Genomic DNA, 27,013 nt, shown 5'->3' on the forward strand with positions numbered 1-27,013 from the left:
TTTAAAATTATATATTAACAATAAGAAATACTTTCATAAGTTTGCCACTAGCAAAGCTTCTATACTAAAAGGACAGAAGAGAAAAATTAGGGAAAGTTACTATTACTAATAATCTTGAGAGAATTTGTTTTTAATCAAAGATAACATACCAAATATGAAAGATACTGAAGAGAACAAAGAAGCAAGGTTACATCGAAAATAAACACTATCATTCCTAGTGCAGCTATATATTAATTGTAGCAAATCATTAGCTTCAAAGTCTTCTCTATACTTATAACTTAGTCTTAGTTAATTGCTAAAAGTCTAAAAGGGTCAAAAAACATAAGGACCCATTATGATGGTTTTTAAAAATGTCAGTAAGTACATTCCCAGGGCCAAAATTAAAAAAAGATGTTGCCTTTAAGATTTTCATGAAAATATATTTATAGATATATCAGACCTTGCAGATGTAATTCACATAGCCCTCATATGAGTTTTACAGCCCAACAGAAGAAGGGGATGAAATTTTGTCAAAGTACTAGATGGAGCTAGATGAAGTCTTAAGATCAACTGGTCCAATCCCCTCATCTTCAGATGAATAATCAGGTTCAGAGAAATTACATAAATTTGCCAAAGTCGCAAAGGGATAACCAGCAGACCCAGATGAACGGAGGCCAAATCATTTGATTCTCAATTCTCCATTCCTTCAAATATACCAATCTGCTACAATGATTAGAACAAAATGGAATAAACAATGGCAAGTACAGAAAAAGAATTAACAGAATTCAAGATATTTAAAGAATAAGGAAACATGTAACTATTACAGAACAGGGATCAGGTTGCAAGAGTGCTTGACTTAGTGAAACAGGATCCCCTGAATTTATAAACAACTTCCTGAAAACTACTTTTCTGCATCCTAACTTCCTGAAAACTGCTCTTACTTCCTCATGGCTGAGAACAGATGTCATGGAATTTAAGTTTGACATGTTCCAGGATTAACACAGTCTAGTTAAATCTACATATAGTTACTACCTTCATTCCACTGTTGTTTTGTTCCCCCCAGTATTAAGGATTGAACCTAGGGGCATTGCACCACTAAACTAAAACTCCATCCCTTTTTATTTTTTATTTGACACAGGGTGTCTCACTACATTGCAGAGACTGACCTCAGATTTGCAATCATCCTGCCTCAACCTCCAAGTAGCTGGGATTACAGGCAGACACAACCAAGTCAGGTTTCTCTTCTCTTAAGAAGGCTTTCTGTATCCCTGAGTTAACAAAAATGGTTATTTAAGAAAGAAAAGGATCTCTATTTTCCTCTAAGTTCGCTTTGAATAAATCTTTTTTTTTTTTTTTTCCCTCACCAACCTGACTCCTGAGAGTCTCAGTGGAGTGATAAGCTGTAAAGCTTTTCCCTCTCAATTCCATTAGCATCTGGCAAATGGTGAAAACTCCACATTTGTTTACCTTGAATGAATACAGGTAAGAGAAAGTACTTCTACTATGAAACAGTTTCTATAGCAAATCATAAAACTCTGGTGTTGTGACAGATCATCTTCTAAACATAATTATTGTTAAATACAGAGCTTACATACAGGGAGCCTGCTAAACCCTTTGTGTTCACAGTCATATTGCCAAAACTTAGAGATAAACCCAAATTAGATATGCTGAATTCTGATGTAATTATGTATGCGTTAGATGGAATGCTAATAAATCTCTTATTTCTAAATAGTTGCTAAGTCCACTGATTTAAATTATAATTTCCTTCTGAGGGAAGCAGAAAATTGTTATACTCTTAAAAAATTGGAGTTGAAGTTTTTTCATATGGTAAGATACTAAATCTGATAATACATTTAAATAATTATAAAGAGCAATGATTTAAGATTTTACAGTATTTGACTATACAAAATGATTAAAAGCAACAATTAGAGATATCTCTAATTGGTGATCTCAATAGTTCAAAGAAATTTCTCCTATGATATCTAACAATAGAATTTGCAACACACATTGTAAACAGTTTTAATCAAATAATCCACATTAGTGAGTCATAAGCACAGTAATTAAATGTTAAGTCCATCTCAAATTATGGTAATTAAATATAGTAAAAAAGATTTAGAAGAACAGTTAATAAACAATAGAATGATTAAATAAACTACAGAGCATCTACATAATGAATAAAACTGGTATTTTCTAAGAATATTTAATAACGTAGGAATTTAAATAGTATACTGCTTCATTCTTTTTTTTTTTTGTATGTGACTGGGTGGGGTGGCTGAGTCCCTGTTTAAATGAAAATCCTCAGAGGGCCCTCCTTTTTTTCTTTTAATGGTACTAGGGATTAAACTCAGGGGCACTCAACCACTGAGCCATATCCCCAGCCCTATTTTGTATTTTATTTAGAGACAGGGTCTCAATGAATTTCTTAGCGCCTGGCTATTACTGAGGCTGGCTTTGAACTCATGATCCTCCTGACTCAGCTTCCTGAGTTGCTGATATTACAGTTGTGTGCCAATACTGCTTTATACTTAAAAGAACTTCCAATGCCTTACAAAGTAAGTTGTAATCTATTAGGATCAAATAAAATGTAAACATACTTTTTTAAAGTGAAGTAAAAATAATTCTATGGAAGAACAATGCACATAGTTTTGATATGAGGTTTTCTGAGTAGTCTAACTGAATTCAGTATGCTTTTTGGGAGACTTAGAGTATTGAAAAGAATGAATCCTCTCTAGGAAATCCTGAATAAAGTATGTATATTTACCCAGAGTTTGTCACAGCTTTTAAAAACAGAGTCAAGATTATAATGCCAGATGATACTAATGATTGTGTTAACCATTATGGCTAGAGTCATATACTTGAATTTCTAACCTGAATTTAAGAAGAGAGCTATCTACAAACTAAGAGAAGAGAGCATGAGTTAGCTAGGTTCTAAAGGTGGGAGGGAAAGATGTGAAGGAACTGAATGGGGGAAAGTCCAAAAGCAAGAAAAAGTGTCCCATCTATAAAGATTTAATATTCAGTGACCATGAAGAAAAGAGTTGGTAGAAGAGAAGATGGAGAAACCAAGAATGGGGTTGGAGAACTAAGTCGGGGCCTATCATGACTGAGTCAGGTTGAGTTTAAACTTAATTCTAAAGGCAAGCACAGACGATTAAACAATTTGAAGCAAGAAAGAAAAATCACTAGGTGTGTATTTTTTAAAAGATATTTTCTTATCTTAATTACCACTCATCAAAAGATAAGGTCAATTTACTTCCTTTACCTCCCCATACATAACCACAAACTCCTTGAAAACAGAGTCCCTTTACCAAGCTGCATTCCTAGTGCTGATTAGTTTATTGTCTGGCATCTAGCAGTTAGCTAAAAATATCTGTTAAATAAATGTGAAGACATAGGTTCTGTTCTTAATGGGTAATACAGAAAAGATATAATCTGCTTACAGTATGGAGAATAGGTTGGGGAAGATATGGAGTATACAAGGAGAGAATGACTAGAGTCAGACCAAATAGGCAAAGATGTTCAAACTAGTGAAGCAAAACTGACATGACTTGATAGTTACTGGATAGATCAGTATTACCTGAGAGTAGTACTGATATCCTCTTGAGAAAACTGAGGCATGCAACAATAATGTGCAGCCCAAACTCAAGGGTTAATCCATCCCCACTCATAGAGAAGCCATGAGCAGGCACATTATTTTCCTTAAAATATAATTCTGGTAATTTACAAATGCAGAAACAAAGGCTGAGACCTTAGGTAATTTGCCTAAAGTGACTCAACTAACAGGCCCTGGAACAATACAATTTATCATAGTTCTGATAACTTAAATAGGCCCCGTAAAGCTAGAATGGTGGTTCTCAAACCCTAGCACACACTAGAATCCCCTAGGAGATAGAAAGGGGAGAGGAAGAAATAAAGGGGTAAAGGAGAAGGGAGCAGGAGGGAATGGAAGGAAAACAGAAAAGCAGGGAGACAGAAATGAAAAGAAAAAAATAAAGGAAAACAGAAAAACAAAAGCAATTTCAGTTTCATTCTAATATATCAACAGAGCCACTGAAATTCCTCAATTCCAAGTATAGCTATAACAGTTTTAGGGGGGGAAATTTTCCAATTAGTTCTAACCAGATGCTCAACTCTGCCATAAAAATCTTCTGTACAATACCCATTATACACATAGCCTTTGAACAATGCAACTCAATGAAATACTATCAAAATCAACCACTTGGAAAATGTATACCTATATAACAGTGATATTTTCAAACCAAATCAGATCAATATACTGACATTAAAGTTTTCTAACACTTTCTATTTTACTTAGAAGAAGAACAAAATTTTTTGCATGTATACAAGTCTCTCATATCTCTAAATCTTATTTTTTACCCACATTCCTCAATTTGCACCAGCCCGTCTGTTTCTGGAATATGTCAACTTCTTTTCTGCGTCAGGAACTTTGCTCTCAGTTCTTCATGTGGTTCTTCCTCATTTTCTACTTCTCATCCTAAATCTTAAAGAGTACCTCCTCAGACATGATTTACTAACCTACTCTATCTAAATAGGACCTCACATGTTACTCATTACCATAGCACCCAATTATTTTCTTCACGGTACTTAAAACACCACTGTAGGTTTCTTTCCATAAGAATGTAAACCCTCTGAGAAAATCTCATTCCCCAGGTCCACAGTTGAATCCCAAGTGCCTGAAATAACACTTGCCACATAGAAGACAATGAACTATGTGGGAAAGGAGGGAATAAGAGACAAAACTACAAAACTAGACGCTAGCAGACAATCAGGAAATATTATTAATGAATGAACTTATTTACTTTGTAGTGAAGCTCACCCTAAATCAATTAAAAATTGAATACTGCACAGAAAAAATGGTGATTCTGATTTTTTTTTTTTTTTTTTTTTTGCAGTGTTGGGGATCAAACCCAGGGCCTTGTACTTTCAAGGCAAGCACTCTACCAACTGAGCTATCTCCCCAGCCCTACGTGATTCTGACTTTATAAAAGGTGATTATAATAGTAATTAGGGAATGAGTCCACTTGTCCTTTCTACTAATAACTCTGGTTCATGGTAATAAAACTGGAATGTACCATTTAATATAAATTTTAAAATAGCATAAGACAAAAATTTTAAGATTTTATACAATAAATAACTCCTTCCAAAATTATGCCAATATGCCAAAATTTTAATAGTTTATCTTGGATGGTTTGATAATTTCTGTTGGTATCATTCTATATTTTTCAAATTCTTGACAATATCGTTACTTATAGAAGCAGAACAAAAACTGGAAAACAAAAAACGAATGCTTACCATACTTTGTTAGCCCTAAAACTAGTCATAACTATGGCTGAAGTATTCAAATAAACAATTTTACAAATTGCAACCTAATTATAACTCATTTAAATTTTTTTCAAATGATAATCATTAAAGTCTACTTATTACAGATTTTTAAACTACTATTCTGTCATTTTCACTATTACCAGGTTTTTCTAATCTTGAAAAATACAGTTCAGTATGGCAGCAAAAATACCTTCTTTGCACTACATTCTAAACTTCTTTTTTTTTTTTTTTTTTTGCGGTGCTGGGGATCGAACCCAGGGCCTATGCTTGTAAGGCAAGCACTTTACCAACTGAGCTATCTCCCCAGCCCTACATTCTAAACTTCTAAATTTTAGTTCTCATTGTGTAATGCTGAATACTTAACCTGAATGATTTCAATGTTTCCTAACTTGTAAATAACACCAACAATTTGAGATATTCTGGCACACGATAGGGTCTAAATAAAGAGTAGTCATTATTATTGATCAGAGTATTAACTACTAGTTATTCTATCACTTTGAAAGATTATGATCTCCTTGTTTCACAGCTGAACTCCTGGTCTAACACTGAGCCAGCACATTTGTCCCATCAATTACTATGTTCACTATCTTTTTCAGGGAGAGCTATGTCAGAATTGTAGGAGTCTTACCTCTCTCCTCCTAGTTATTTTAATGCAAAGTTTAAAAAAATAAAAATAAAAAACAGTCCCTTGGTCTCTCTCTTTTTGATGCTGGGAATCTAAAGTAACCCTTAAAAGCCAGAAGAAGTCAAAGATTAAATCATATGCCTCCACACTATCCTATGGCAACAGAAAATAAATGAAAAAATAAGACAATTTTAAACAGCTTAAGTAATGCTACTAGCCGTTTAGGTCCATATTTCTAAATCATATATGCTTAAGTTACTATTTTAGATATCACCTAATGACTTTCTGTTTTAGTAGACAAAGATCTACTAAACTTTATTGGTTTTTTGCATCATTATGGTTAGAGAAATACTATTCACTTGTACAGTCAAAAAATTTACTGTGATGATGGCCCCTTTCTTGGAAATTTTTTTGTTTGCTTTTTCTTTTGAGTTCCTGTCTCTAGTTTTTTCCTCAGACAATGCTATTTACCTATTAACAGTTTTTTATTCCAAAAGTTTAAGCATATCTTTTGAGTCTACCTTTTTCTATTAACCTTATTTTTTTTCCAAATCAAAGGGTAGATTTATTGGCTGTCTCTGTTATACAACAGGTGAAATATCTCAGTCCAGGACATTCTAAACTTTACTTTGGCTTCCTGTGGTGCTGAAAGACCAGGCTGACAATCAGTGACAACAGAAGTAAACTGCTGATGGTTCACAAGTCTACCATGATTCATTCCACAGTTTTAGGACCTTTTTGTTTTTTCTTTCATAGCATCTTCCTCTTTTCAAATTTGATGTAGATGGTGGTGCCCAGCTGTGCAGGAGACATGCTGACCACAACTCCTGCACTCTAAAGGGTAGCAATCTTCTTTTTAGCTCCATCTTTTCCTCCAGCAAATAATTACCCCAATCATTCTGTAGCATTTTCTTCTGCATTAACCATCAATTTCACTGATCAATATGATCCTTCTGTGGCTCAATCACTCAGAAAGATTTCAAGGCAGTCAATAAAATTGGTTCCATTAAAGGATCACTTCCAAGGTCAACACAAAAAGACTGCCCCAGTCCAGCTTATGTTGTTTGGTGAACTGCTTCATAAGTCAGGATGCCAGATCTGGACACAATACCAATTCTTCCTTTCTTATGAGTATGGCCAGGCATGATGCCAATTTTGCATTCTCCAGGATTGATGACTCCAGGGCAGTTTGGCCCAATTAGCCTTGTCTTTTCTGGTGCAGTAGTTTGTGCTTGATCCGTGCCATGTCCTGTTGTGGAAAACCCTCAGTAATGCACATAACCAAGAACACTTCTGCCTCAACAGCTTCATCAATGGCCACAACAGCAAAGGAAGAGGGACATAAATGACAGAAGCTATAGCTACTATCTGTTCTTTGGCCTCCTTTGCAGTATTAAAGACAGGTAAGCCCAGAAGGGTCCAGCCTCCTTTCTCTGGAGTGGTTCCTCCAATGAGTTTAGTGCCACAGTCCAATGCCTGCTGGCTATGAAAGGTGACCTGCTTACCAGTGACACTCTGGTAAACAACCTTTGAATTTTTATCAACACAGAGATGTTTCTGGGAAGCTGTAGAGGAACAATGCCAAATTAAATTCTGTTGCAGCAGGAAGGTGCATGACAGCAGGCAAATAGTGGCCAGGCCACTGCTGCCGGAGGCCATAGTTGCAGTGGTAGCTGCAGCAGCTGAGGATCTACAAACATCATTTTTGTAAGGAAAAAAGGTCTATTTTTGTTCTCCTGCTACAGTGTGAACTGGATACTCATTAGGTTCACTGTGCAAGTGTCATCTTGGGATGCCCCTTTGTTGCTTTCCTGAGTTGGATCTTCTTTTTCCCAGCTCCCATGTTTCCTTTCTTGCTACTTTTACTCATTTTTATTAGTTTATAAGGTGTACTAACTTCCCAAGAAAAACTGTGTAAGAATTCTGTCATTTTTATTATCTTGTATAGTAGACACCACTAACTGCATGCCAATAGCTATTTTCAAACCCCTTCCCCAGTGTACTACATGAAGACTGGAAAAGCTAAATACTTGCTTTCCCAGACTCTACCAAAGCCAGGTTTCACGGTTCTAGTTAATGAAATAAATGCATGCAGAATCCCACACAGAGTTTGCTGGGTACATTTTGCTTTGCTTCTTTCTTTTCCTACCTGGAATAAAGGAATTATGTTTGAGGTACTTCACACAACTTGCCAGCATGAGGCTATAGCTTCATATTTAAAAGAGAGCATAACAAAAGAATGAACTCAGGGGCTTTGGTATAACTGTTGAACCACTACATCAATGCCAGATGGTCTACCTCTGAATTTCTTATTCTGTGAGAGAAATAATTCTATAATTGCTTAAGTACTGTTTAATGGCTTTTCTTTACTCCCCACCCCTCTCCCAGACTGGGGATGAACCCAGGGTCACTTACACTCAGCTACATACTGAATCCTTTTTATTTTTATTTTGAGATGAGTCACCCTCCTGCCTCAGTCTCCTGAGGAGCTGGGATTACAGGGAAGTGCCACCAGGCCTGGCATTTAATGAATTTTCTATTACTCATAGGAAAACACATTTCACTGATCAACCTTGCACGTATGAAAATAATATTTTCCCCTTTTGTTTCACTATTTTGTGTAGAAGTTGAATTCCAAGTTGGTAATTTTCTCTCAGAATTTTCAAGAACGTGGTTCCACCTTACCTTATAGTTCCTAATGTTGCTGAGAATTTCTACATCATTGTTAAATCCTGTTTCTCTGACTTTCATTTTGCTCTAGAAACTTTTTGGAACTTTTCTTTATACCAGATAAGTGGAACTGCACAATGCATAATGATATGACTTTGTAGTAAGAGGACTGCGTGTATTTATTCATTAAATTTACTGACTTCTGTAGGAAACCACTTATAATCAGGAGGGCGATCCTTTTTAATTTGAAGAAATTTTCTATTATTATTTTAATCTCTTACCCTTTTTTTTTTTTTTTTTTTCAGGGAGGCGTGTACTGCAGGTTGAACTCAGAAATGCTTTACCACTGAGCTACATTCCCTGTACTTTTTATTTTTAATTTTGAGATAGGGTCTTGCTTAGTTGCTAGGGCCTTGCTATGTTGCTGAGGCTGGCCTTGAACTCATAATCCTCCTGCCTCAAGACTCCTAAGCCACTGGGATTACAGTGTGGGCTATGGTGCCTGACTAGATAGATATTTTGTAAGACCCTTATTTTAAATTTCCAGCTCTGTCTCTTACTTTTAGGAAGATTTCCTTTTATTGATCTCACAATGCTTCCACTTTTTTTATTCTAACAAAACACATTCCTTAAAAGCTATTTTTTCATCTACCTCTGATTGCATTCTCTCATAATTTAATGAATATAATATTTTTGTCTAAGAAGGTGATCCTGATTATTTTTTATTTATTGTGTCCTGTGCATTAGTTCAGATTTGTTTAGGTTTTGTCTTTCTCTCATGGGCAAGGCCCTAACCCAGAAGATATCTAACAAACTGTTTGGCAAAAGCAAAGAAATAAAAAATTAATAGAAATCTATGTGTGCACAATGGGCAACATTGTAGGAATACTGGGCTGTGAACCTGGTCACTGTGTTGGGGACTAGATAGCAAGATTAACCATTTTAATGGCTGTGGGAGTGAGGAATAAAGCTCCAGAGAGTGAACCTCTTGCTTTCTGTCTAGCAGGAAGAATCAGAGTCCTCCAAGTCAAACTATTCCACCAGGAAGTTTTTATACTTTGGTGCTATCTTTTATTTTTAGAAGAATATTTAAAAAGATGTTTCTTCTTTAATATGAACAATTTCAAGAAAAAATATTTTTCTGGTTTTGTCTCTTTGTTTTAGAAGCCTAATCAACATAGCATCCGGAAATGATATGTATAAGACAGGTGTTTTTATCCTCATTTTATCCATATTCAAAACAACCAGCAATTTAAAAATCTATCTTATACAGTAACATTTTAAACCACTGGGCTTGATCAAATTCATTTTACTGGGTATAGTGATCACGGGTAAATCGACTACTGTACAGGGTAATCAAAAATTATTAAAACAAGGTACTTTTAAGAGTGAAAAAGGAACTATTAATAATTATGACAGGGAAATATGCATAAACTGGGCAAACCAGTTACCCTATTACTAGGAGAATAACTTCTTAGATACTGAGCTTATAAACTTATCAAATATCATCAATAACATGGAGTCTTCCCTCAGAACAAAGATATTTCCTACTATGCTACTATCTAATCCACAGGTCACTACAGTGAAAACAGAAGGTGAAAAGAATTAGCAAATGTAAAATACTACAGTTTTTAAGATATTTCTTCTTGCAACAGCACCCCCCCCGCCTGCCAAGATCGCACGTATGCACGGGCACATACACAAAAGTTACTTTAGAAAGTCACATGTCTTTCTGCTTGAATAAATAATAATTGTTATTCACATATTTTTAAACAGATTTGGCGAGTTTTTCTTCCTTTTGCTCAGAATTAATACAAATAAAGAAACAGAGAAAGGGTAAGGATGGTTGAAAAGAAAATGGTTACAGTTTTCTATCTAAAGTAGTTAAGGCATGAGAGAGGAAATCCCTAAGTGCTCTTACCCATCCCAGAGTCTTTCTTGGTGCCATCTGATATTATGTCTACATGATCAGAGTCCACATCATAACTAAAAAAATCATTTAAATAGGTCTTTGATCGCTGGCCTCCAAACACATACAAACAACGATTTTTCTGAAAAAGAAGAAAAGGACAAAGAAGGGAGAAATTTGTCACTTTGGTAAAGAATTCAGAATGGTTCTTTTAAAATTTAAGTCACTACAAATGTAGTTAATAATAGATCCCATGCAATGAAGAACCATATTGGAATAAAGAACGAAGAGAAGGCTCTCTACATACTGCTAAGACATGACTTCCAGGATATCCTGTTAAAGTGAAAAGGCAAGGTGCTAAATAATATACATGGGTTGCTGCCTTTGTGTAAGAAACAACAAGTAATATCTGTATGTGTATGAGAGAGAGAGAGAGAGAGAGAGAAAGAGAGAGAGAGCACACATGCACACAAGTGTGCTATGGGCATGAGCTGAGTGTATGTGTTTGTTACTGCTTTTTTTTTTTTTTTTTTTAAACAAAGGAAGGATAAACCAAAACCTAATAAAGGATAGTTACTTACAGGGAAATGAACAGAGCTCCTTTTTGTCCCTATCCAGAAAACAGGGATAAAAACCAGATCTCTCACTTTTATGTGCCAGCCTATCAGAACTATCTATGAGAAATAAACTTCTGTTGTTTAAGTCACTCAAAAAAAAACAAAAACACACACACACAGATCTTACAGCCAGGTGTGGTGGTGCATACATGTATTTCTAGTTGTTCCAAAGACTGAGGCAGAAGGAAGGTCATAAGTTCAAGGTCAGCCTGAGCAACTTAGCAAGAGTATCCCAAAATAAAACAAAAAGGTCTGGGGATGTAGCTCAGACAGAGCTTGCCCAGATGTAGGTGGCCCTGGGCAAATCCCCAACATCAGGTTGGGAGGGGAATCCTAAAAAAAAAAAAGACCCCTCCAAAATATATCTTGACTTATGGTTTTGACTCTAGTACTGTGTATATGTTACTATTTACTCAGAAAACAAAAACAAAAATCTCTGAAATTTGAAAAAAAAAATTTGTCTGTACATAAAGATATGACCAAATGGAAACATGACTGTACCAAGAAAGTGGTATCTGTAGTGCTTTTTAATTCACAATTTTCTGATTAGTCATTCCTACTGACCTAAATCCTAAACTGAAAAATAATCAGAAAGCAATCTCATACAGCTCTCAGCAATTTTTGTTACTAGCTTAGTTATTTTGAAAATTATTATAGATAAAGCAAGTAATACAGTAGTGCTGTATGAAGTAGGGTTATAACCTTAAAAGATATGCAAGTACAAAATGAAATCATTAATTAAGGATAACAATCTTCAATTGGAAGATTTTTAAAAATATATTTTCAATCCACAGATGGTTGAATCTTAGAATACAGAACTCATGGGTATAACAAGACAACTAATTAAGATAAAATACCCAAGATCTGCTTTAATCTACTAAGTCCCAAGTTTTCAATTCTGCAAATATTTCAACAAAATTGACAAAGGTACATTAAAACAGGTGGAAATCACAATCTAGAGTTTATATAAATTATTATATTAATCTTCATATCATATTAGTTAATATTATAATTATATTCTTAGTTTTATAACTACATTAAATGTTATATACTGTTTTAGTTTTTTATAGGTGTTCCATATCTAGGAAAATGGGACAAAAAAGGTTAAAATACTCCAGCACAATAAAATTTAAGAATAAAAATAAAAGGCACATCAAAGAATGAAATAAAATAAGGACAGAGTAGATATGTGAGAAATGAACCTCAGATTATTAATTATTGTTGGAACTCATAAGTGAGTATACAGAAATTTATAATTATACTCTTCTCTCTACTTTAAGTAAGAGAACTTGTTTAAACTACATGTTAAAAAGACACATGAAATATTCTGTAATACTGTTTTAAAACTGTTCACAAAAATGAAGACCAAATTTCCTTAAAACATTTGGAAAGATTAAAAGAAAGTCTAAATTTTGGTTTTACAGATGAATTTTACTTCTAATTCTATAAAATCAATTCCTAATTCTTTGTACTTAATAGAGAGTAGCAAGGGTTTTTCCTGTGCTATGGAAACAGATAAAAACATTGCCCTTCTAATTACTAAAAGTCAGTGAGTGGAAAGTCATAAGAAAGAAATAGCTACACTATCTGGGTAAACAATAAAATTAGTCATAAAATTGTCTAGATTAGTATTCAGGTAACAACTACTTAGGAGTTACTAGGTTGATGGAAAGGGTCTCATAATAAACAGTTCTGTGAAAAGAAGTTTTATTTTTCTCTGTCATTGCTACACTAATCACTTATTTCTAATTAAAAGTTTTGCCCTCTTAGTGAACATTAAGATTTCACCATTTCTTTTCCTACAAAAATGTACAAGACAAAATAACACAATGCAATGCACAGAATATTCTTACTGAGTGAAATAGCATGCAGTGTCCTATCCGGGACTGGATGTCCTCAGGTCCAGCATTACAGGAGTCCTCTCGAAGAAGTTTCCAGGTTTGACATTGACAGTTGAAAGCAAACAACCCACTGAATTGTGGTTCACTGGCTCTGCTGTCATCTACGCTGCCATTACATGTCAAAATTCTACCACCAAAGGTGTAGATCATATGTTTTTCTGAGTCCATACACATCTATCAGAACAAGACAACAGATTGAATAATTTTAGTTTCTTCTTGTCATATGTGCCCAAATGAAACCAATGTGTACAGTTTTACATTCTCAAACAACAATAACAACCTGAATTTGTCCTTAATGACACTAAATATCACCCCTTGCTTATCATATGAACATAGTGCAATACTGTTCACCGACTGGCAGATTCAGGGTAGAGTTTCAAGTTTCCATTTGTCCCAATGAGAATAAAACATGTTGAGTCAAAGAACTTTCTGCTTTTTTGAAAATGCATAATTTTTACCAATGATACATAATATGTTGATTTATTCCTAAGAGTGAACACTAATCATACTCTATAAGAGAACAGAAATCATACCCTCATTTTCATCCTCCTTATAGAAATTCCCTTCTTTCTGTTTTAGGCAATCTATTAATATTGCTTCAATTTAATAAGAGAGCAGACGTGCAAATTAGAGTGAAACAGCTGAATTCACCCCTGCATTCATGTTACAAAACTCTTTAAATTTAATTCTCTTTGAATTAAGCAATGTAATTCATGTTCAAAAACCAATCTTGATTCTTCCATCTTTCAAATGAAGATTACAGCTTTTCATAAAAATATGTGATAAACAGCCATTTGTCACAACAGTTTCTGTTTCAAAGACGATGTAAGTTTAAGTTGGAAGTTAGGATGTCAAACACAGTGACATTCATAAAGACTAAATCATGTACACAAAACATGATATGCTTTTCCTAAAACACAAACACTGGCTTTTAATACCTTCAATTTTCTCCTCCCACCAAATTATTTTTGTCATTTACCTATTTTTGTATTTTTAACAAAAAGCTGTTCGAGGGCTGGGGATATAGCTCAGTTGGTAGAGTGCTTGCCTCACAAGCACAAGGCCCTGGGTTCAATCCCCAGCACCACAAAAAAAAAAAAAAAAAAAAAAAAAATGCTGTTTGAATAATTTTAAAGATTTTTTTAAAGTATTACTATAAAAAGATTCTAGTATCTCCTAATCTTTACCTACTACTAAAAGTACCTATTCTCATTTGCAATTTCCCAGATTTCTTGACTTCCATGAATTAAGATGAAATACTATTTTCCCAAGGGTGAAATCATGTTGATTATGGTTAGAAAACTAAAGATGATAAAGTTTTCACATCACTGGCATTGCACAGAAATTGTTCCCACTTTTTAATTTATCATATCATATCATTAAAAACAATCACACATTGCTGAAGACAACTCAGTTGGCCTCACTCAGATATTATACCTCTGACTAAGGCATCACTGAAGCTGAGTTACATTATTCTACTGTACTAAGTACTTAAAAATAATAACTGGAGATTGTGCAGAAGATTTTGAGGGGCACACATTGAGTTTATTTCCATTTTCTTAAATTCACAGATACATACTAATGGCCAGTCTCTTACTGAACCCTTATAGTTCTACTTCATATAACTACAAGGGGTTACAAAAGGAGTGTCCCTTTCATTTTGATTATATTTAATCTTAATTGATCATTATTAATCTAATAATTGTGATCTTTCTTCAGCTCTGGCAACTTTGTTTTTTTTTCCTTGAGTACTATTTATTGAGATTTTTATTTCATTATCAGATATTTAATTCATAATTTTTAGGTTTCTTTTATGGAAGCACATCTTTCAATACTAGTTTAAAAATATTATTTTAATTTAGTTTTCTAAGTTAGTTTATTTTACTAGCTATTTTCTTTAATTATTAATTTGTTGAGTTGATATCCTTCTCTCAGTTATTCCTAAATAACCAGATTGAGGGGTAGTCCTCTTTGTATCTGAAAATGGGTATTCATATGCCTACTGCATATACTGTCTCAAGGGACAGGCTAGGGAAAAGAGAGACAGAATGCAATGAAGATTCTACAATAGCCTTCCAGTGCCCTTTTGCTTTTATCTTTCCAGTACCAATATCCACATTCAACATTTTATCTACAGACAATTATCACTGCCAAGTGCTTACTTAGTTATATTGGAGAACACCCTGCTGTTTAGTCACCAACTGATTATTGATGTTTGTTCCAGCTGTATAAACTTTGAAACTCAAGCTACTTCCTTGCTTTTGGTGCTATCTTAAGCTGTCCTGGTTTCTTCTGGTTGAATCTGATCCTACCTCTTTTCTACTTTTTGGGAAAATTCTATCAATTTTTGAGGTTCCCTGGAGACACTGTGTTTCAACACTATTACTAACGTACTATTTCAGAGGACACTGGCAAGGAAGACATAAAAGTATATGTTCAGCCTGCTGATGACCCGATTTGGCCCAGGGAGAATGCCATTGAGCTGAGATCTTTAATTTTTTTATTGATTTTTTTTTCCTGCTAGCTTGCTCTCCATTTTCTAGTAATTTCTTCAAAGTGTTTCTACCCAATAGATATTTTGGCTTAATAAAAATCCTTGGCTCACACTGTCTTTTCTTGATGTTGCTCTATTGTCTTTTGACATTTTTCTGTGTTGTGAATGTAGGTAGTCTCTCTCCAAAAGGTCCATTATTTAAAGGGTGACTAGTCCTCAGGGTGGTGATACTGGGAGGTGCTATGGACCTTCAGGAGGTGGTGCCTTATGAAAGGTTCCTAGGTCATTGGGGGGTACAACCCTCAACAGTGATTTTGAGAGAACAGCCCACCCTCTCTTTTGCTTCATAATATAAGTGGTTTGCTCTGCCTCTTGCCATGATGTGCCATCCTTTTCAAGAGGCCCAAACAGAGGCACCACTTTGATCTTAGACTGGTGAGCCAAAATAAGCCTTTTCTCCTTATAAGTTAACTGGCTCAGGCATTTCATTACTGTGATAGAAAGCTAATACAGCACTGAATGTAGATGTAGAACAATCTGGTACCAGTCTCATTTCAATTCTAAGTGACTTCATCATTTTGTCTAGTAGCCAAAAAGCAATCTCTTTGTCTTTTAAATCTAATGTTACTACTCTATGTTTTAAAATTAAATGTCTGGGTCACTTTTCCCTGAATACAGCGTGCACATTTGACATATGGAATAAAGCCATTCATTCCTCAGTAATTTTATTTATTTGTTTATTTATTTTGGTATTTTGTTCCAGTCCATTGTTTCTGTGGTTCTTCTTTTCTTTTTTTTTTTTTTTTTGGTGGGGTGGGGGACGGTACTGGGGATTGAACCCAGGGGCACTTTACCACTGAACTACATCCAGTTGCTTAGGACCTTGCTTAGTTGGTGAGGCTGGACTCAAACTTGCAATTCTCCTGCCTCAGTCTTCCAAGTTGCTGGGATATAGGTGCATGCCATTGCACCTGGCTGGTGTTCTTCTTTAAGAGGGCTCCAATTATGTATCTGCTGGCTTTCCTCTGTCTAACCTCTGTAATTTTCTAGCTAATTTCCTCTTTCTTTTTCTTTTTTTTTATACTACTCTTATGATATATGATACCTAACCTATTCTTTACGCTCCTTGTAGATTAGTCCTCATTTCCAAAAGTGATAATATGGTTTTCTTTAATTTCTTTCCTGAGTTTTACCAAGTCTGGTTTTACCTGCTCCTATTATTTAGCTATCTGGTTTGCATTTATAAATTTATGTTTTGTAGTTTTCTTCAGAGTTTCGAGCTTCATTAAGTCATTTAATTCATGTTAAAATACTGGGTTATATTTTTCACCCGCTTTAGTGTGAAGGAAAGTCTTGCTGTTATTTATCTTTTCACGGTTCTTCTTTGAAGTACCTCTCTAAGGATTTAGTATTTATTGCTGTTCATAGTTTTTCATATTTAAGTGTGCTGACTTTCCCTGAAACAGAAAGCTTTTAGAGGATTTCAATGGAATTACAATGGAAGGGGCATGATCTTCCTCAGCAATTTCTTCCTCTCTTGCTACTGAATTTAAAGATTTTTTTTTTTTTTTTTTTTTAAATGTAGTGATTCTGTGAAGTCATGCCTTCTCCAACTCTATGAGCGTCATCTGATTCAGGGGTCTCTATCTCAAGCTTTGAGTTCCTCCAGTTCCTTACTAGCTATCGCAAAAGGAGCCAATGCACCTACCCATCACAGTGTTTCCTGCACATTTAGAATATGATGCTTTCTGACATCTACCACCTCTGCATTTTTCTGGCATTCCCCACATGTTATTCACTGACTCCAGTGCTGCTCAGCAACTAAAACTTCCCACCATGATGGCGTCACTGTTAGTGTCCCTCTGCATTCCCAAATCTCTTCATTGATTGTTGTGGGCTTCAACACAAGTTCTAAGTATTTTGGTTGGTTTTGGATAAACTTACAAGGAATTAGAAATTGGGAGCTATCTTGTCTCCTGGTTTTGCTAACTATGTATCTTGTGTATGTTTTAAAAACAAAAACAGAAACAAAACCTCTGTTTGATTCTTACTGTTCCTGAAAACCACACAAAGCAGCAATGTGGAAAGCTTAAGAACTAAACAGCCATTATGTTCTTTAGAAATCCAAAAGTCTTTGAATTTTATTTTTTTAAATGTTAAAATACAAAATGACAATATAATTTGTAAACATGTCTTCATGCCTCTAGCTCTGTCCCATTCTCTTCAAATTCAAATGATCATTAAGTGCTAAATTCTAAAGCATCAGGAACTCCATAAATAATTTTTGAAGAGTCTTGAGCACCAAAAGTTAATAAGTTCTAATGCAAAGCTTTATTGGCACTTTATTTGAAATAAAATAGAAAATGAAGACTTAAATAAATTATGTTACTTGTTCAGCACCACACAGCTAGTTGTCAGCTGAAGTAGGACTAAAATCCTGGTTTCTTCACCACAATATTCTGCAGTACCATCTAACTCAGGTGAAGACCAAGCATTATTTAACAGAACCCAGCTTCTAAGGAACATCCTACTTTATAAAAGTCAAGAGAGACAAAGGCTACACACAATATGTATTATAGTAAGACTATCTCTATGCTCTTCTTTTTTCAACCCACAAAACTAAAAGACATTAGCATCTTCTGTAAAAGAAATATATAGCAACTTGGGATCAAAAGAATGAACTGTTATCTAACAATGTTATGTGCTGATGCTATGTTTTGGAAGACCAGAACCAGACTGATTTCTTAGAGTTCTTATTTTCTACATGAACACCACTGAGGATGTCAGCAAGAGTGTGCACAGCTTTGAGGAGCTCAGTTACATACGGCCACCAAAAGTTCCAAATTCAGCCTGGGGAGTACTTTGAAGACTAATGTTCCACCTACCATTTACTTGATAGGTAATAACACATACCTTTATCTTGGCCATTCTCCTATAACAACTACATATTAGTATTAATATGGTAATAAGATAGTATTAAAGCAAATAACAAAAATCTGAAAAGATTTAAAAGAAAAAAAAAGATGAGTTTTGACTTTGATTTTAGGCTTATGCTTGATTTTATCATAATTCTAGCACCACCTCTCATTTCCCAAGTACCAGATAATGATATCATCAATACAGTGTGACAGATTGTGTCTTTTCTCCACCACATTCCAAAAAACATTGGAAATGGGCTAAAAGTTGCCTATAAAAAATTCAAAGTGGTTACTGTTTTATTTGACCTATCCTGAAACGATGTGGAGTAAGTATTCAATACTTATTCTCAGATACCAGGAGAATACACTGATGGGGATGATGATGAGGAGGGCTATATGCACATTAGTATCAAAATGGCTTACAGTAGTACTGCATGCAGTCTCCCTGTCTACGACACCATTACATGACTTCTGTTGGTGCTGAGTTTAACCTTAAACTAGCATATGTCAAATTCTTACCTAGGTTCCTAAGATGTTTCTGCCTATAAACAAAACTGAGCATATTTTACTCCATTTGGGAGAAAAGCTCAAGATTTCAAATTCCTGGACTCATTAAAAATTGATTTTAAATTTCTGCCAGGAAGGCAGAATAAAGAAGATTAAAGGGCAAGTTGTTATTGTTATAGTTTATTGATATTTACCATAAAATTAAATTTGTTTTTTCCTAATATTATTCTATTTACTCTTCATACTAAAGTTTTTATGAATTAGCAATTATGTTCTGAGTTCTTGATATTTGAGCCCATACCAAATATAGGGAAACATTTTAAAGAATAGTATCATACATACTAAAACAATAATTATTTCTATAATATGTCATAGATGTTTGTAGTGTTCACTATTAGACCACTGTGCACAACATCCAAAATAGAGTCAAAAAGCCAAGAATTACTGATTACTAATTAATTCCACTACATATTTAACTGTACATCAAACCTGATGATCAAACACCAGTTTCGGCCCTCCATCAGCAGCAGTATCTTCACTTAATAACATCCACGTGTTTGTGTCAATGTCATAACGATAGAAGTCACTTTTCAGAGATTTGCTGTTCCTCACAGAGGAATCCAAATAACGTCCCAATGTGTAGATTTGCCTCCGCTGAATGTCAATGCACATTTTATGACATGATCTGGCACTAGGACCATTCTGTAGAGAGTAAAAAAGGGATGAGGAGGGAGGGGGATTCAAAGAACAAATAACAAAAAATAAAATTAAATGTCCCTTTTGTTACTTTTCATTAAAAGGTTTTCTTACAAACTGATATCAAATCAAACTAATATGGGTTCAACACTAGGCTTAAATCTCTAAAGAATAGCAACAGAAGCAGTAGGGGACCCAATTCTTATCCTGGAAAGGCTTCAAATCTACCAGGAAAGATAAACTGAACTATTCTGTATACTATGACACTCATTTGCAACTTGTATATGGCTTCTATCATGTACTAACTACATTTTAGTTATTTGTGCATGTAGTTCAATTCCATACTACATGTCAATCTACTTTAAGACACGTTTGGCCTTTAAGAACATTTCTGTATTTCTCACCAGAATAAAGGATAAAACAAGTATTCTAAGAATATTTAGAAACAGTAAATTTCAAAATTGGAATAAACTTAAAAAAAAAAAATCTCTAGTCTAATTCTCTCCTTTTAAAAATGAGGAAATATAAGCCCAGACAGAGAAGGGATGCAAGCTGTAGGCAATAAAAACTATTAAAGGTTTCCAGAGCAATATACCACATAAAAAAGCAGTGTTATGGTCTGCGGCTATAGCTCAGTGTTAGGAGTGCTTCCCTGTTATGCATGAAGCCTTGGATTCAAGCCCAACAGTGGGGGGTAGGGGGTGGGGACAAAGTATTATATATATAACAATAATGTAGCAGTATTAACTTGACTAAATGAAGGAATATTAGGTAGGAAGAACAGTTTGACAACTGTTGTTATTAATCCAGATAGTAATTTGATTTGAATCTATACAATTAACTATTTAAAAACTTACTTTAGAAGATTTCGTCAAGATTTCAGAAGATAAAGTGGAAATTTTATTTAAGAAAGAACTGAATCCATGTGTCATCCTCAGAGGAAAGGAGGACAACAAAACACTAGGTCCGGAAATGCCTCTTTGTGTTCCCAAGAACCTAGCCAAGTCAAGGGAACAATGACAGCAAGTCTGGGCTGGAACGTCCAAATTAATTTTATCTTGATAGAGACTGATTTCCTCCCATGTATGCTAGGAATTAAGGCAAGCTGGCATTATCCACAGAAAGCTGCTTTCTTTTTTTTAATTTATTTTTAACTGTAGATGGACACAATACCTTTATTTTATTTATTTATTTTTATGTGGTGCTGAGGATTGAACCCAGTGCCTCACACGTGCTAGGCAAGCGTTCTGAGTTATAGCCCCAGTCCCCAAAAGCCGCTTTCTTGCATGCAGGTCAAGTTCCTTGGGATGCTGGTCATATAATGGAACAAAGCAAGCTAAGCCAGTGATGCTACTGCTTCTGCAGCCTAGCTTATAAAGCTCCTATCCTCAACTGGTGTGAAACTGAGGACACTTGTCCAGTCACCACCATCAGATAACACATCATGAGGAATGGAGATGTTATTTTCTGGCAAAGCACCATGAAGGACAGAGATGCTAGTCCAGTCTGTCACCATTAGACTTTCTGCACTAATTTCAAGAGGGATGGAGGCATTAGTGGACCAAGCACTGTGAGGAATGGAGGTGCCTGTCATCACCAGACCTTCCCCTGGAAGGAATTGTCCTGTAGTCACTGTGTACTTTCTTTGGCAACCTATCCCACTGGTCTAGCACAAACTGGGCTGTGGACGATACACTTCATAACTAACCTCAAAACAAATATGGGATAACATATAAAAAAATCTATGTCATAATTCCTAGAATGTGAAATTTGAGATTTAAATAGAAAAGTAATAGAATTTCTTCCTTCAGCTAAATTAGCACAAGTACTTCTAAAATGCTGAGCAAATTATACCCTAAGCACAAAGAAAAAAGATAAAAGACATTAGTAGAATAGAAAACATTAAAAAGTAGAGAAAATTAACAGTTGGTTATCTAAAACACAGCATTCTACACTACTAACAAGACTAATATTTTATAAAGGGAAAGAGATATATAAATTGCCATTACCAGAAGTGAAAGCACTACAGCCTCTAAAAATTAAGAAAATAAAGGTCTATTAAGAAAAACAGGTAAAATTTGATAATGTAGATAAAATGGACATATTCCTTAAAATATATATATAAGCAAAATGACAAGAGATGAAAAGGAAAAATGTGAAATCCTTATTATCTATTGAAAAATTGAATTTACAATTTAAAATCTTCCCATACAGAGATTTCCAAGTCCAGATTTCTATCCTAGTAAATTTTATCAACTACCTAAGGGAGAAATTATATCAATTTTAGACAAAATTATTCAGAAAATACTAGAGGAAGAAAAATCCATTTTAAAACCTATATTCTACTTCATTCCGAACTTAAACTGAAATCAAAAGACACAAAGAAGAGGGGGGACAGGTAGCAGGAACAAGAAGAGAAGGGAAAGGAAGTCAAGAAATAATTTATAGGCAAGTATGCCTTATGAACAAAGACACAAAGTTAATCTTTTAAAAAATATTTATAGATAGAATATAGCAATATATAAAAATGTTTCATAACAAAAGGGGTTTATCTTAGGAAAGCAGTTGATTTTATATATGAAAATCCATCTGAGTAATTTGTCGAATTAACAGAATAAAGGGGAAAACATGATTATATCAATACCAATTTAGAAAACAATTTGATAAAATTCAACACATATTCATAATACTCATGCAACACAAATTCAAGAAACTCACAGCAAAACAGGAATAGAAAAGAACTGTACCTCAATATGATAAAGAATATGAGAAAACCTGAACTCTAATCCATCGCTTAATAGTGACATGCTGAAGAACTGAACAAGACAAGGAAGTCTATTGTCATCACTTCTATTTAACAGTGCTATGGAAGTCCAAGTCAGTGCAATAAGAAAGGTATTAAAAACAAAACACCAAAATGTTATGATGAGAAAAGAAAATAAAGGAACAAGTAAAAGTGTCTCTATTCATAGATAATAAAACTCTTGTTTAAAATGTCTTAAGAAATAAAAAATCTATTAGAAATAATAAGTGAACTTACCAAAATGACATGATTCAGTATTTTAAAAAATATTGCTTTTCCATATTACCAACAAGTGGAAACTAAAAAACTTTTAAAATTCCACTTATAATACATACACACACAAAGATAAAACACAATGGAATATATTCAATAAAAATATCCAATAACTCTAATATGAAAACTCCAAAAGTGGAGATTGAACCATGTTCATGAATTAGAAGACTTGATATCATTAAGATATCAATTCTTTCCAAACTGATTTATAGACTCATTACACTCCCATCATAATCACAACAGTTTTAGAAACTAACAAGATAACTGAAATTCATACAAAAATGCAGATGACCTAAAAGAGCCAGGCTGAGGCAGGAGGATTTGTGAGTTCAAGGCCAGCCTCAGCAATTTAGTGAGGCCCTAAGCAACTTAGCAAGACCCTGTCTCTAAGTAAAATATAAAAAGGGCTGGGGATGTGGCTCAGTGGTTAAACACTCTTGGGTTCGATCCTCAAAAAAAAAAAAAAAACAAAGAGTCCTTACACTGCTGGACCCTCTGAGTTACTATAAAACTACAGTAATTAAAGGAATGCCATATTGGTATACGTAGAGACCAAATATAACAAAACAGACTACAGATTGCAAACAGAAACACATAGGAACAATTGATTTTTGACCCAAGTGCCAAAGCAAATTTTCAAAGAAAGAAAATAGGAAGCAATCAAAAGTTTCACATACTGTTGACAGGCGTATAAAATGGGACAACTTTGAAAAAAGTCTTAACAGTTTAATGAAAGGAGGCTTAAAAACCTAAGAGTCTGATGAATAACAGGATATTTTCATATTCATAAAATGTTTCCCACAAAGTATTAATTATAAAGTAGAGAAATACGGTAAGCACCTGCTTAACCAAGTGATCAAAGCAAATAACATCAGATGAACTGAAATAATCTGTCTGTCTCTTGATAAGCTATACTGAGAAGAAGTCAATGTAATCCATGGGTTATGCCTACTAAAAAAGCATAACCTGAATCCAATCCTAAGGAAATATCAGGCAAAGTCAGCTGAGAGATATTCTACAAAATAACTCCTTGCAACTCTACAAAAATGTCAGTCAAAGAAGATACAGAAAGGCTGAAGAACAGGAAACTAAAGAAGCATGACAACAAAATGCAATCCATAATGAACTAAATCCTGAGTCAACTGCTGTGGGGATGGGGGATGACAATGGAATGCCTTTTAGTACAACTCTGGGGCATTTTTGGGTAACTGTATATATCTGAATAGGGACTGTGGATTAGATTAAAGCTACAGTTTTCAGTGTAGTCTGGGGTCTCCAAGACACTTCAGGAAGTTCATAAGGTCAAAGTTGTTTTCATAACAATATAAGGATAAATTTTGTTTTTTCTTCATGCTCATTTTCTATGAATGTTCTGAAAATTTCCAGAGGTTACATTGACTTTCTGATATAGCAAACTGAATGCAGAAACAGATATAAATTAGCTATCTTCTATTAAGCCAAACATTCAAGAGATCTAGAAAACTATAAAACAATGTTATTTGATGTATGATGTTTTCTCAAGAAAAAGCACCTATGTAACTGGTTGAACTGAAAGCTGATAATGATGCTTTTTCCATAGACTCTGTTTACTTGAGAGAACACTACAACTAAAAATAAAAGTATGGTTATTCAGAGATTATGGTTACAACAGACAATTTCTCAAAAGTGAATGAAGAAAGCATATCACTTTGAAGGGAAACTGACAAAATCTGCTGCCAATGATGTCATGCATAATTTTAAGCAAACCTCAGAATTTTAGAAAAATTCTCTCTGCTGCTGTGATCTCAACACTATTCCAATACCTTTAACTGAGGGTAATATTAACAAATATGATTTTTTTGAATATTACATAAAAAGGTCAATATCTGGAAGATATGTGTAACTCAGGGAACCAGTAGTATTCATGTGACCCAACATGTGAGTTAAAAAACCATACATATGTCGAAATGCATTGCACTGTCATGTATAACTAAAAATAAATAAATAAAAATTTAAAAAAATTTTTTTAAATCATGCATGGATAAAAGATCCATTCAAACAGCAAATAGACAAATGGATTTTAACCATAACAGAAAAAAACTTAAAAAAAAAAAAAAAAAAAAGGTAAGCTGTTATGATTTCAGAGTCTACATTGCAACTACCTGTAAGAAACAATCACTTGTCAATTTGGGATATGGGATCAAAGAACATATACAATTGTCTGAAAAAGATATTAAAATATCACTTTCCAAAAACTGCTACCTGAGGTCCAACTTTCTTCAGTATTTCATGCAAAACGACATGTCACAAGAGAGTAAATGAAGAAGCAGATATATGAGAATCTACCTTTCACTAACCTAAACATTAAAGACACTTATGAAAATGCAAACCAATGTTACTCTTGCTAAAATTTTTGGAAAACAATTATTTTTAATAAAATGTTATTTATTTTAGCATGTAATAGGTTTATTACTGTTATTTTAAATTAATTGACATAGATATTTTAAATTAAAGACAAATTTTAATGTCCAATGCAGTAAATTTCAATAGATATAACACAAATAAATTGTGAATAACAGTGGGTTTTGTATAAAGAGATCCTGAGATCATAAAGTTTGGGAATCATTAAGTACAAGTATCATCAAGTAAGAGGAAGAGCAGTGTATAATGCCACGAATGAAGTTAGAAAACAAAACATTACTTTTAGAAAAATGTAGGGGACATTTTCCTACCCTGCTTTTTATGAAAAGATATAATCCAGCCTTTTCTAAGATGTTTCCAGTTTTAAATTTCATTTTCATTAATAATCATAGTTTATAGCCACATTACAAAAATATTGAATTTTTATCATTAGCCTTAAAAATTATTAAAGGATCATGACCAGTGTAACTCTACACTATGTACAACCACAGGAATGGGAAGTTATACTCCATGTGTGTATAATATGTCAAAATACATTCTACTCTCATCTATAATAAAAAAGACAAATACAAAAAATTTTAAATATTAAAAGAATTGGATTGAGGTTCATAAAAATAAGTTTTTAATTAACCACTTAATAATACACTTGTTTCAAACTTAGAAAACTTACTTGCATATACACATAAACATTTAAAATAATTTTCTCCTTAAGAACTAAGTCATTCTATTATCTATCAATCTCCTATGTTTTATTAAATATACATTTAAGTAAATTAAAGTGAATTAAGTTAATTTTGCTTTTCAATTATTTTTAAAAATACATCTTCTGGGGTATCATCAAACAATAACTTGTACTCACTGGTATAAAAAAAAAAAGAGATACATGAAATATTTACTGCTCAGTTTTAAAACCAATGAGTAGTAAGCCAGAGCTATATATTACCCTTCAATTACAGGCAGATGAACAAAAGGTTTTTAGGTGTCCATATAAAGAATGTAATAATAAACTATAATAAATATGAGCTCTAGGACTGAGTCCCCATTTTACTTATCTACATTAATTTCAAAATAACAAAGTGTTTCTATCAAAATAATCTCTATATTTTTTCAGCACTAGTTTTAAAATTTTAAAATAATTACTAACTACATTCTAAATATTACTTATAACCTATGTATATGATATAAAAAGTAACAGAATGAACAATTATATACCCATTTCCCAGTCTTAGAAGCAGAATATCAATATTATCTCTAAAATTCAATATAAGTCCCTGCAAAAGCAGCCACTCTCCTGAACTTTGCACTTATCATTTCCTTGCTTTGCTCTAGCACTAACTTTTCATTTAACTCACCTCATCTGTTTATTTCCTAAGAGTAAACACATGTCACACTATAATTACCAGACAAAAAACCATCAAACAACTAAATATATGAAACTATTTTCTATACTTTTGAAGGACTTTGTATCATATTATTACATGAGTCCTCCTTTATCCAGAGGGAGAAATTCCAAGACCACCAATGGATGCCTACACCTAAAGACAATATATAATCCTGTATATACTTATTTTAAAATACATACATTCTAAAGGATATGATGAAAACAGGAATATAAACTGACAGCAACCCATTCAAGAATTAAAAGGGTTTAAGTGGGCACACCATAGCAAGTTTTTCATTCTGCTTAGGGAGAAAGTCAAGACAGACTTCAAAGAGGAAGTGAAGTCTGAACTGAGTTTTAAAAAATATGTAGGTATTTACTAGGTAAATGCTTAGGGGGAAGATCCTCTGTTAATCAGAAAAAGGGAAAGCAAAACAGCGAAATGACAGAAGTCAAATGTTGAATAGTTCCAGGAACTACAAGTAAGGCCAGCACAT

The 27,013-nt window shown here is 33.9% G+C and overlaps 1 protein-coding gene and 1 pseudogene across 3 annotated transcripts in view; both read right to left on the reverse strand.

The window, feature by feature from the left end:
* The window catches only part of Mkln1 (muskelin 1), a 319,704-nt gene that overhangs the window by 44,322 nt on the left and 248,369 nt on the right, over positions 1 to 27,013 (reverse strand). For all 3 annotated transcript variants that reach the window (XM_047562794.1, XM_047562793.1, XM_047562795.1), the window contains 3 exons: positions 19,453 to 19,665; positions 12,997 to 13,218; positions 10,539 to 10,668 (listed from right to left, as the gene is read on the reverse strand). In XM_047562794.1, the coding sequence (XP_047418750.1) occupies positions 10,539 to 10,668; positions 12,997 to 13,218; positions 19,453 to 19,665 (565 nt within the window). The remainder of the gene's footprint in view (positions 1 to 10,538; positions 10,669 to 12,996; positions 13,219 to 19,452; positions 19,666 to 27,013) is intronic.
* Positions 5,613 to 8,042, reverse strand: LOC124991909 (succinate--CoA ligase [ADP/GDP-forming] subunit alpha, mitochondrial-like; annotated as a pseudogene).

This window comes from Sciurus carolinensis, chromosome 8, assembly GCF_902686445.1.
Source record: "Sciurus carolinensis chromosome 8, mSciCar1.2, whole genome shotgun sequence".
Taxonomy (NCBI): domain Eukaryota; kingdom Metazoa; phylum Chordata; class Mammalia; order Rodentia; family Sciuridae; genus Sciurus; species Sciurus carolinensis.